General features: G+C 42.7%; 1 protein-coding gene across 8 annotated transcripts in view; it reads right to left on the reverse strand.

Moving 5' to 3' along the window:
- The window catches only part of LOC117607109 (uncharacterized), a 29,522-nt gene that overhangs the window by 15,195 nt on the left and 1,155 nt on the right, over window positions 1-13,172 (reverse strand). For 2 of the 8 annotated variants that reach the window (XM_034330384.2, XM_034330382.2), the window contains exons 2-3: window positions 11,490-11,822; window positions 6,557-6,628 (exon numbers count right to left, since the gene is read on the reverse strand). In XM_034330384.2, coding sequence (XP_034186275.1) covers window positions 6,557-6,628; window positions 11,490-11,640 — 223 coding nt within the window. In that variant the 5' untranslated portion in view covers window positions 11,641-11,822. The other 6 variants (XM_034330386.2, XM_034330385.2, XM_034330381.2 and 3 more) reach the window with 6 other exon arrangements.

Consider the following 13,172-nt stretch of genomic DNA (forward strand, 5'->3'; position numbering starts at 1 on the left):
TTCGACGTACATATTCAGAAACCGACGATCGAGAAATTCTTGGGCAAAATGCTTTGCCACGAGAAAAGAGATTTCGCGAGGGTAAGATTTTACAGTGGTAATCCCCGAGCATTTCAACGACCCCGAAAGTTTCATTCTGCATTGCATTCGCAGAGACACCGTAATTCCTTGCATTCTACGACACAGACGACAAAGCTTCCATTCTTGTCCATTCTATTCTATGACCGAACTTGAATGACTCTGTTCTCGCCTAAGATTAGCAAACGCTCGCTGGAGTGGTGATAGCTTCGATTACTAATCAGGGATATCGATTCACTCACTCGAGATATCCGGATAGACAAAATTATGAACCAACTGAAGAGGTACCAGACTATTTTTGCCAATATGCATATTCAGTAATTTGCAATTTAGCTCGATATTATGCGGTAAAATGTTTAAAATTAAGATCGTCGAAGTGCAATGTTCAGAAGCGAGCGAAATGTTCCGCTACGAGGATCCAGTAGGATTCGCAATTTCCATTCGTCGCGATGCTATAAATTAACGGAGCACGTGTACGCGCATGCAACCAACTCATTCATGTACCAAGCGACTTGGCAAAGCTTCGTCGCATAGCTCGACTCTTCCTAAATCTATTCCAGGATTAAAGACGGCGTGTGTACGTTAGCATGAGAACAAGAAGTAAGAAAGCACCGACGGATATACCTTGCACGCCTGCATCGCCGTTCCTCGACGAAGAACCTTAGAGAATACTCTTAATGAAAATCTGCCTCTTGATTATTCGAAATCTAAAGAATTTGACACGTAATCTATTTTTATTGGAGGAATTTTCATTTAGGAACTTTTCTATAACCGATTCTTTAGCGATAGTGTTTGCAGATTTACACGCATTTTCACCTCATTTGATGTCTATCGAGTGACCTAGTTGATGTAATAAATTTCTGTAAACAGGGACAGGAAATCTCGACTTGCGTAACAGGCCTGACGCATTCGGAAGATTGAATCTTTTCGATAAAGTTTGAATTTAATCATTTTCATGGATCTAGAATTACTTTATTCCAAACTTTCATCTGGTTTTTTCTCTTTATCCAACGAAACAGAAATAATGAGGACTAAACTTTTTAATTTAAGCCTTCTGAAAAATATCATTTTTCAATTTTACATTAAATTCATCGACGACCGATGACCGCAAAGGTAGTCTGTGTTAACTTTGAATTGCTTAATAGAACAGTTACTTGAATATTAACAGACTGCTTATGGTATTTTTATCCTACGTTTTGCATACAAGGAACGAAATGTTAAAAGCTAATGAATATTTAAATCTAAAATTAAAGTATCATAGCTGTAAGATAAAAAAAGAATATAATGGAGATTATTCATTGCACAGTACAAAATACACGCGTTCGCTTTCGTAAAAAAAAAGTAAATTCTTCGACTGAATCAGGCGACGGTGTTTTATTAAATTAAGAATTATTCATTCGCCATGTGGAAGTAAGAAAATTGCTCTTGTCAGTCGCGTCTTGAATTATTCAAGCCGACCGATGCGTGAACCCATCCTTAGAACGCAGAAAGTTTCTCTAACAAAACTGATAAATCAACGAATCGATAAAAAGTTTACTCAATTTATATTCGAACCTTCGACCGAAAACACCGATGCAATGCTCGCTTCAACACTTAAAGCATTGTGACCGCCGCAGATGTAATGGCCAATTTATACAGCCATACACATTCGTTAAAAATAATGTCTATTAATCAGAATAATTTGTTAGAAATAAGACTATACAATTTTTGTAAGAGGCATTAAACTTGCATGATTTTTTCAAAGATCAAAGTGTTCAATAATTATAATCATAAAACATGTTGAAATGCAAAATCTCTTTTGCAAAAGAAGAACTGCATGTTCGAGATTAAAGACTAGTGGCGGTCTAGACGGACGTTCGAATGATAATCTTGTAGGATGGGCTAAAATGGGTAAAGAGACGAAAGAACTTGACTGTTCTTTTATCTGCAAAATCGGCATGAAATCAGCCTTAGACTGGAGGTCAAAGTGACTAGATGTAAATGTAAGCATGCCCGTTCACGACCGAATATCGAAACTGTGCGCTGCTCCATTCGGTGTCAGGATAATACGCTCGCGTGACGATTATTTCTTCGGCTCCCGGTCGAAAATTCAAAATGACGATATAGGAGTTTAAACAATTCACTTCGAGAGACGATTCGTAATTTCGATTCGCGTGACGATTATTTCTTCGGCTCCGGGTCGAAAATTCAAAATGACGATATAGAAGTTTAAACAATTCACTTCGAGAGACGATTCATAATTTCGTTCGACTCAGGAACGTTAAAATAACCGAGCTCGATATTTTTGAGAGAAAATTTTGTAAATATCGAATTTTACGAGGAAGTGATTGATCTATAAATTCGGCAAAAGAAGTATTTAAAATTTGGAGCAATCTAGCCTAGACTATCTAGCTCAATCAGTGGTCCTGCTGTAACGCGAGAACCCAACGTCCAGCTAAAGAATATTTATAGTCTGTGCGTAACCACTTTAAGTCGAAGCATCCTCGATGCTGAAGAAAAAAAGACACGACTCCTTTTAACGTCGTGTCTCTTCTCTCTCTAAATGAACCCCTGCTGCTCTAATGGGAGCCAGCCTTAATTGAGGTGTCAATGAAAATCACCGAAAATCACCAGGAAATTATCTGGCTCGTTATCACTCGTATGAAAGGACTCGTGGTTCAATTATTCGTATAAAGAAATTCATAGTGAATTTACTGGTGCCTAGTGGCTGCTGCGTGGGAGTTGATAAGAGCCACGATTATCTTAACAAGAATCCTAGAATTAGCTATGAAAATATTAGAATTGTCAATTTGGAGACAAACGAAGTCTGACGAGTTTGATGACATGAAAGTATCACGAAACAAACGTTTATGTTACAATTTCAAATTTGATGCTTGATGAGGTTTGAAAGAACACTAATTGAGATCGTAGAATGATACAATAAAAATGTTCGTTAATAGTATGGAAATAAGTAAGAAGTAATTTATCAAATTTGAGCGATTGATTTGCGATTATTACACAACAAACATCGCAGCAAAGGTGTTAAGATACTACGTTTCTTCGAGGCCTTAGCATACGTGTGTACCTATTTCTTGTTAATCGGTAAGCATTGCATGCTCGTCGCTTTAACGTCACCGGTTAAACGTAGAAGCTTTGCACGAAAGGTGTACACACGTTTCCTAGTCAAGATGGTGTGATCGATAAAAAGTACAATACATAAGGTATATTCCCTCTTTGCTTTAATGACAAATCGCCCTTTTTGAGTATAAGACTACCTTAACGTCTTTATTATTTTGCTAAGTATCTACAATTTTTAAGTATACTTCAGACATTGTTTTCAATGACATTCAAATTGAAATAATTGCCTGTATTCCACAAACAAGTAGATCCACGTAAGTAGCTCGGCTGGTATTGAAAAGTACCATTGCACATAGAATTATTACCAGCAGTCGATGGTTAAGTGCAGTGTCACGGTCACGATACGAAGTCGAGCAACCACGTGCTGCAAGATAACGGGCAGACAAGTGGACATTCGTTAGGAAGACGAAATAGGAAATCCGACTACGAGATATACACGGTCGCTTCAAATAGGCATCGTTAACCCTCCACGGAAATATGCATCCAGACAAGAGCACGACATTTAACCCTTTTATTACTTCGTATATTACTATAATCAGAGATGACTCAAATTTGGCTCTTGGGTCTCAGGTTATCACTCGGAGCTATGTCGTACAAGATACTTAAAGCGATATCTCCAAGAGTCTAAAAGTTAAATAAATATAAAAAGGGTTGAATAGAGATAACATTTGGAAAAAGAAAATGCAGTTCTTCCTTTACTCTTATTACAATTCCTATCATCTCCTAACTCCTAGATAAAATTAAGACCTACTATAGTGTCCAGATGCAAAGTAGCCATTGGAAGTTCTGGAAAATTTCTGATAGAAGAGTAGGAATTTGGGACCTAATTAATTAAAATTCGTTACAAGAATCTCTCGCTACAAATTTAAGTCCCAATCCGCCGCCGGTGTTGTCCCAAGATTTCGGAGCATAGTTTCTTATTAATAAAATATTACTAGGATCCGTTAGAGTAAACATCGATGCTCCTTCGAATCGATACTTCTAGTAATATCATTCATTATCGTGTGTACGATTCGATAGGATACTTTTTCCGCCAATGTTGCGACGGCGCGGCGACTCAAAGTCCAAAGACGTAAGGTGACTGGCGGGCGCAGGCGAAAAGAATTATAGGAGAAGATTATCTCACCGAGCAGATAATGCCGTATCCATTTTTTCTTGGGCGGGGGCGGCATCCAGCTGCGTACCGGTTCGTCGTTGACGACCACGTCGATTATACCGACGACCTGCGTCGGCATCAGGTTATTCGCGTCTCGGAGCCCGTCAACGTTGTTGTTCGTCTCGTTAACGACGTTGATCGCGTGCTGCGCTCCCGCAGCTTTAACCGTGTTCAAATTCATATGAGGCTGGATCGGCGTCGTGCCATCCGCGACCAACAAAACACCCATGTTCCCGATGAGTCTCGATACACCCGTTGCTATCTGACATACAACACACGCGTGTGCAAGAGAAAAGAAAAAAAATACGGGGCACGCGTTCGCACTAGTCGTTTCGCATAGAAACGCACATACGCCGACGCACACCTCTCAACAGATCCAAGGAACAGTTTCTATATCCATTTGCTCTCCTCTCGCTAATTTCCTATTCTGTAACTCCAGATCGGTAGGTACCTCTTAAAAGGACCGATCGCGATTTTTCCTGGGGGTATATCTGTTCAGGTTGGACAGACACGTCATACGGTGACCGGCGTCGAGCGCATAGCCTCGCGCGACCGATGATAAAACTGTCGTCCAGGACGCGTCGAACAGCCAGTCGAAAAAGAAGTGGAAACGACCGGGAATGTGAAGCGCGTGGAAAAGAGAGAGGGCTGCGTCACAGTTTCACAGAGAGGGGAAGCGGTTGCGACGAGCGAATACGACGAGGTCGACGTTTAATACGGCTGGAAAAAATCAGAACTTTCGAAACACTCTCGACTGTGCGTGTATTTCCCGACCGATCGAACGATCCTCTCTGCCGACCGTCCAGACTAGCCACGTTTTCGCCCTTTGACATGGGACAGCTTTCGATATCGAAATCCTTAATTGGATACCGTCATGAAAGTTCGGCTCAAAGTTTCATAGTTCATAGATTGAATTCCTGCATACGACTGGTCGTTCGACGTCTCGGGTGGAACAGCGTAGCGGAACGGAATCGATTTCCCTTTCGACGATCTCCGATCAGATAACGATACTCGCTGATTCTTTCCGTGACAGCGGGTAAAAATGTTCCCGAACGTTCGTTTAATAGATCCTTATACACTATCCTAGATCGTTACGCGAGCTCCTTTCTTCGTTCGACGAATCTCACTTGTGTAATCGTTACTGATAATGCGGCCTCTCGGGCATCGGAGTTGTCTGCAGCGCGCGACGTGCAACCTCGACCAGCGACCTTTTACGCGCAGTATCTAACAGCCGGTTCGACTCCGTAGACTCGTTACCTTTTCGTGCGAAACTTTACCGATGACGAGTGAAATAAATATGATTGGATCGGTAAGTAAACGTCGATATCGATTGGGATTGATTTCGAAGCTTTCATCGATCGGATTAATTGGGATGTTGGTCGATCGATGGGGGGGGGGCGATCACTGGTACCGATCGTACCCGCGGACGATTCGATAAACGAAGAAAACTCAGTACCGCGTGAATCGCGGGTGCCGACTGAAGCCTAAACGTAAGTGCCACCGCCTCCAACCTGAGGATGACGATCCCCGGTTCCCTTTACCCCACTACAACGAGCCGTGCACGCCGCCAGTGGCGACGGCGGCAGCAGCGACGCCGACCAATCTCTCCCCTCTCGATCCTCCGACGCCGCTTTCCGTGACATCTCCGTTCACGCGAGAGTTGCCTCCAGTCACCCGCGACGCTCTATCCTTCTCCGACCGATCACCGTCTATCCTGATCTAACTTCTCTCTCTCTCTCTCTCTGCGACGCATTGAAACTCGAAACGATCGCCGCGAAATAGCGTGCGAGTTTCGAAACGTAATCGGAGCAAATGAGAATCCTTCGCCTCTCGGCACGCTCGACGATAATAGAGAAATAGAGAAGTTTCCGTACTTTTTTCCGTACTCCTCGACACGACGCATTTAATTAACAGCGATACGGTGACTCGTCACGTAAAGAAGCTGACTGCCGTCGATAGACGACACGTTAGAAATCTTTCCTACTCGGTGAATTATGCATGACCATCGTAATTGGGAGGACAATCGATTGGTTGGTTAAAACAACATACGCATGTTCTATATGAAATCACGAATACATACATCGTTTAACTGTGGAAAAAACAGTTATTGGTAGCCCTGGATTTACTAGTTAAAAACACATTAGCGCCTCTTTCAATAAATACTTTTAAAAAGAACATCGAATGTATTGTTCGTAAGGTACTTACCGTCAATAATGAGCAACTTTTCTTCACAAAATAAGTCATCTTGCTCTGTACGTTCCCTTTTTAATTTTGCACCTGAAACATTAAAGACAAATAAACGTTAGTTGGGATTTTAAAAAATCAATAAAATTTTATTTTAATTCCTTTTCCAAATTTAAAAGAACATTTCTCATTTCCCTGCTTTCTCTCGGGTACAATGTCACCGATAAACGCGACAACGCGGAGCGATCAGGAAAGCGGTGACTAGAGTCGGAGGCAGCGAAGCGCAACACGTCATCGTTCCATTGCACTTTTATCGTCCCTACTCCTGACCCTTTTCTGAATCTTCTTCAGCGTATCTCGCTACGTAGAGATGGTTGAATCCACAGGTCGATAAGGTATGAAAAATTGAAAGAGGCGCGTCTCCACGTGCTACAACGGCGGGGAGGGAGAGCGGGTATTCCCCTAGGTCGGCAGGGTGAGCGGAGGAACGATGGTGGGGGGGTAGATGAAAACGCCAGGGAGCACCGTCTCGTTTTATCTCTCTCGCTCCCTCCCACTCCGGGTCAGCGGAGGACGCGGCAACGTCGCAATTGATCAGGACGCCACGCGGCCGGACACGCTTGGTGGGGGATTTACCGGGGACAAGGCGCATGCGCACTAGGGCAACTCATTTGCCCGCGTGCTCCTCTGCTGATAGAGTGCATTGCGTTCTGGTCCGTTTTACTCCGTTCCGATTTACCCCGTTCTAATCTAACCTACTTTATTTCGCCCTAATCTATTCGATCCAACGTCAGAAACAATTTTACTTTGTCTCGCTCGTGTTGTTTTCCAGTGGGTGAGCCATAACGTGACCGCACGTCGTTTGGAAAAAAAAAAAAAAAAAAAAGAAAAAAGAAAAAATTCACCTTGCAACGGTCGCCTACTTTCCTTCGCATGATCCACCTATCGTACTTTCGTCCTCTACGTTCCTCTCCCCTCCCAACCCCGTCGGTACTCTCGTATATGGAGACAGTTAATCTGCACGGATTTGACCGGTGTGACGAATGTGTCGGCAGTAACGACGAGTGGGTAACGAGCGCCCCTACGACAGCTATAGAGGAACACACAGCAAACGGACTGATGCTGTGTAGGTAGGAGTGGTTTAGCTATGGTAGCGGTCGATCGCACACCTAGACTTCTGGAATAGTCAAGCAATGCGACACCGGTTTCAATGCCAATGGACTGTAGCGTACGGTAAAAGCTGCATGAAAGTATTGTCGCGTGCGAAAGGAAATACGGTTGAAAAATTAAAAATAAATTTTGCATAAATCACGTACTCTAAATAACTAATGTACGCACGGTTGCGTAATATTTATTCCTATCAGGAAAAAAAACAGAAAACAAAAACATGAATAACAAATCAACCACCGAGGGTCCGGAAAACAGGTTAAAAATAAAAATACGTAAAAATGTCATTGTGTGTAAATCAATTATGCGTACGTAGAGGAAAATTAAATCGGTCGAACGCGCATCTAGATAAGCCTTTTTTGGTCGGATTTATGCGCTTCAATTACTCGCATCAGGCGAAACACGCGCATGTTATGAAGTTGTAAAGGTGAATTGTAAAGCATCATTTAAGTACACGATAGACGGACTTAAATTATCGTTTAACGCGCATTGCCTGTTATATCACGCACCGCCGTGCCAGCGAGCACGCGCAACGCGGTAACAGACCGGATGCGCGGAGATAGGGAGCGAATTACGTTTAAATCATCCGTATTACGATCGAGTTTGTGTACGAAACCAGTACCGAGTTTTCCACTTTAAAGTTCTACTGATCTACTCCAACTTGCTTCTCACAAATTCAAGCATATTTTTCACATATTTTTATTTCAATGACATCCTGCGGAAATTAACGTACGTGGTTTTGATCAGTTTGTTTTAATCCATTAAATAACAAAGGTTTCCCTGATAGCGTCACCGATGAAAAGATTAAACTGTGGGGACAAAATCGAAGCATATCAGGTAGACACCTTTACCACCTCGTGTCGCATTTGAACCGTGCGCATAGACGTGCGTGACCGTGAAAACGGACGATCGATCTCTCGATACGTGTATATTCACCTTCCTTTAAGGTTTCATCAAGACCTACAGGGAAAATTGTCCAACGGAAAAATAATTGTACTCCTATTCCCTATCTATAGAATAAATCTCGACAATTTTTGTTCTATGTCGAACAAAATCTAATTTTCAGCAGCTTCCCTCAGATCTCCCTTTGAAAATCGACGCTGCTTACATCTCTTGCATTTGCCAGTCATGTGAATTACAGTGAAGCCTATTTAAAAGTGGCGTGCAAATTTAATCCGCATCGGATACGCGTTTTCCAGCCCACCTGACACAATCGTTCGGCCGCGCATCGACGCGCACGAACCCACGAAACGGGAAGATCGATCTGACCTGTATCGTATGTATTTTTTTGTTGCCTACCTTCCTTCCGCGAACGTACAATGCACCTCGCGTGTTACCTACGCGCCTCCCTCCCTCGCCACCCTGCCGTTCCCCCTCGCTCCCACCATGGGCAATGATGCCACTGTCCACTGGCTGGTTCTGTGTACCGTGTGCAGTGCACCACCACACGAAAATTGCTGTACTGATCGGAACGAGTCGCGGGACAAATCAGATGCGTGCGTGATAATGATGGAAAAAGCCTACGAGGGAAATAACGAGAGTAAACGACACTAGCGAAGAGACAAAGGAGGTGGTTCACCGAGTGGAAGAGAGAGAGGGAGAGACGCTCGGTTACAAAGGATACAGAGAGATTACCAAGACAAAGAGAGATAGGAAGAGAACGCGCTGGCAAACATAACGCTCGCGCACGAGTAGGTGGCGCGCTCGTGAATGAAGCACAAAAGCTGTCGTAGTTTCTAGAGTCAGTGACCGGGGGTCCTCTGATTCCCCACTACCTTATAGTATCCAGGTTCGTTCCTACCATCGTCACCGTAGCACCACGGTCACCATCGTTACCCCTCCAAAAGCGATATTGTCCCCACCCCCCACCGCCGCTCTAATCCTCCGTTCTCCGCTGTGACCTAAAGGTGCGTATTCACCAACAAATAGTTCATGAACAATCCTTAAAAACTTTTTATAACAATCCTGTGATCGACATTGTTGGATATTTTAACCAAGGAGGGCAGTTTGGTCCTTCTAAATATCAATTTATATATTGATCATAAACTATTTACAATGGAAACGCACTTTAATCTTTCTACATGCTTCTATTTAAGCCTAACTTCCGCCATCCTTTACTGTCTCTTCGCTTTTATACGTACTTAGTGGCCCTTGTACACCCATGTGCAACATAGGTTTCCCTTGGTGGAGGGGAACTAAGGAGAACGATCCCCCACCACTCGTCCCCTGTCTCTGGAGTTGGGCGCGCGGTGGGAGAAGGCTAACCTCTCCTAGCCTCGCTCTTAAAAGAATACAAGCGAGTCAAACAAGGAGTGGGACGCCTTCCTCTACATTTCCCCTTAACCGCGGGAAGCCAACGTTGCACGCGACTGTACGTGCACGTTACTGATGGCTGCTTCACGTCGGATCGACGACCAAAGGGGAAATTCGATGCATACGGTCAACTACTAAATCGTTCGCTCTCCTATCCCCTCCACTTTTACCTTTTCTTGACTTTTCAACCTTCTATCTCCTTGAAAGTTGTAAACACTTCGCGTTGCGGCTTGTCGATCGCGATACACTTTCACAAACCGATGTTACCGCGAACGAAACCTTCGACTTCGACGAGACTAGATAACGTTTAATCAATTTGTGATGGAACGATCCGAGATATACCTCGATTACCGAGAAAATCATTCGAACAGAGACCCTCCGTGTTTGTCAATTGGAAAGCGGAAAATTGAAAAGTTAAGTCTGCTCACCCTGGGGCAGCGTAATCAAATTTAAAAAGAAAAAATTATCACAGAAATCATTTGATTAGAAAAGTTAATGTAATCTTAGAGAAAGAGACCGATGGCATAGTAGCGTGCAGTCATTGCGTTTCGTGTTCACGAACTCTTTCGTGTGTGTTAAGACTCGCTTTACAGGATCGGCCGGTTGAGTCATTGACCTGGGAAAACGCGGGAATCAAAGGAACACAACGACAATCTCCTCTGTGGGATCGATCGATTTGTTTTTCGATTATTATCGTGTCAAGGAGTTTTCTCTAACGCGCCTTCGTTATCTTGCTAAGTACTATACGGTGATCAAGAAAAACCAATTCAAACACGACCTTTTATTATAGCGGATCGATAAATTGAAATAGAATACAAAAAATTGGTGCACATTGTGCACAGACTGGACATTTCATGGAACTTTCCACTATGCGTCTCATAAAAGACCGCCAACGTGTCTGAGAATCACTGTTGCGAGGGAAATCATACCTAATTTGGAGGCGGTGAACGCGTGGGTCATCGCGTGCTATTCGCATGTACACTGCAGTGTTTCTCATTTCACACGTCGCAACAAAACTTTTTTTTAAATAATTGATTATCCAGTAATAATTGATTTTATAATAATTTCTGAAGATCAAATAAACGCAAGATACAGTCCTATACCAAAACTTAAATTGCTTGATTTTTTCTAATGAATTCTGATATAGCGTAAATTGGTACAGCACTCTGTAATTATAATTATTTAGTATTCTATACTTCCATTTTTCAATTTACACTTACTAACGTAATATTGATGCTACTTTAGAATTTTCGTCAAATTATTTTTATTTCGGTTATTTGATTATATTAAATTTACGGTGCCAGACACCGATGACCCTCGCGGCATTCAACGTGTTAAGAACGTCATTCGTCTGTACACTGGACAAGCATCAAGCTGATGGAAGATTTTGAAAACGCAATCTGACGCGTTGTGCCATTCTATATTACTCATACGTATCGTGAACGATCGTCGAAAAGTGGCGCGTGGTACTCACCACGTGGCTCGTTGGAGTTGTGATGGTTGGAGTGGGGAGCGACAGCGAGCGGATAATCGGAGGAGGAGGAAGAGCTGCTTGCAAGGCGCTCCCTCTTTTTCTCCTGCTGCTCGACGAACCACGCTGCTTCCAGCAACGTTTCCAGGCTCATCCTGACGTTGCCGACTCGCTCCACGACGAACTTTGTTCCTCTTTAAGATCCTTCGGGAGATTGAGACTCTGCGATCGGACCGTCGATTCCCGTCGCCGGCTGGCGAGGACGAAGAAGTCGAGAGTCCGTTCTCGTGTCTCAACCCTCCTCTTTTTCTGCTGCTGCCAGCCGCGGGTGGCAATCTGTGTACGAACAAAAAAAAAGAACGAACGATTCTGTTATACTGAAAATGCACCAGACCACGGTGTCGATGTCGACGAGAGAGTGGGGGGAACGGAGTAACCGTCAGTTCTTAATTTGTCGACCTTGGCAAACGCGAGAGAAAAGGTCGTAATCGTGTAAATAATTGCACTGATTTTATGAATCCTGGATTATATTGAATGAAAAACACTGGGTGCACTATAAAGAAATAGGACAGATACCGAATATGGTATAATACTAATCTACGTCACGGGATGCATAAATTTCGTTACCGTGGAAAATTTATACATGTCGCATTCTCTCGTTTGCCTTTGGATTATTTAACAACGAACTGATTACATGATTGTTCTTCGAATTGTTTAAAACTTTGTTGTCCGACAATATTAGCTTGCCCGAACAGAACTGCAGACGGTACGGACACGACCGGTGTTTGAGTATACGTCACGTGACGTACGCGTGACGTAACGCAGTCGCGCGGGAAGCTTGATCCCCTTCCACGTACCGTCTTCGTAATACCACACGTAGGAGATGCGCAAGCGCAACGTGCGCTTTCCTGGAGCGCAGAGCATTAGCACGCATCTTGAGTTCTGATTACTGGAAACAATCTAACAGTCAAAAAAGAAAGTAAACCGCAAAACCAACCAATTTTCTTCATGGAACATATCCTAATATTTGTGAAAGACCTATCTCCTGTTGTGAGTAGATTTGTAAATGAATTCAAAAAAGAAATTTCGACGGATGCGTACTTAATATTATATGTTTTTAAGACGAATTGTCTAAATGTTTAATTTACTTGACAGTAAATTAATAAAATAAATCAACATGTTTACAGATATTCTTCCAATATTGTTTAATTATTGTAAACAACTTATTTTTATAATATAAATAAAAACACTGAAATTAAAGTTTATAAGGATATGCAAAATTATTTAAAACTGAAAAAATAATTTCAAAAGGCATAAAAATGTGTTTAAATTAAAAGTAATGAAATATTATTTTATATTGGTAATTGTTACGTTTGAAGTAATTAAACAGTTCATAGGAATACAAAATAATATACAGCTTTATAAGGCATCGCCGCATTTAGGTGAGTCGGATTAGTTTGACTGTTCTCGTAATATATTATCGAAAACAGGAACGAGAGTCGTTACGTGGCGTTCGTACGCGCAAGAGCGTATTCGCAAATACAAGCGTGTACAGCGGATAGAAAATCGTCTGCGCTGTGTCCGAGAAATCAGTAAGCGAAGAAAAAAGGTTGACGAGACAGAGGCGGGAAAGGCGAAGCAGAGAAACGAGGTTCCGCCGCTGATTTGAAAAGTAGATATATCCCG

The sequence above is a fragment of the Osmia lignaria genome, chromosome 2 (assembly GCF_051020975.1).
Source record: "Osmia lignaria lignaria isolate PbOS001 chromosome 2, iyOsmLign1, whole genome shotgun sequence".
In the NCBI taxonomy this organism is placed as follows: Eukaryota; Metazoa; Arthropoda; class Insecta; order Hymenoptera; family Megachilidae; genus Osmia; species Osmia lignaria.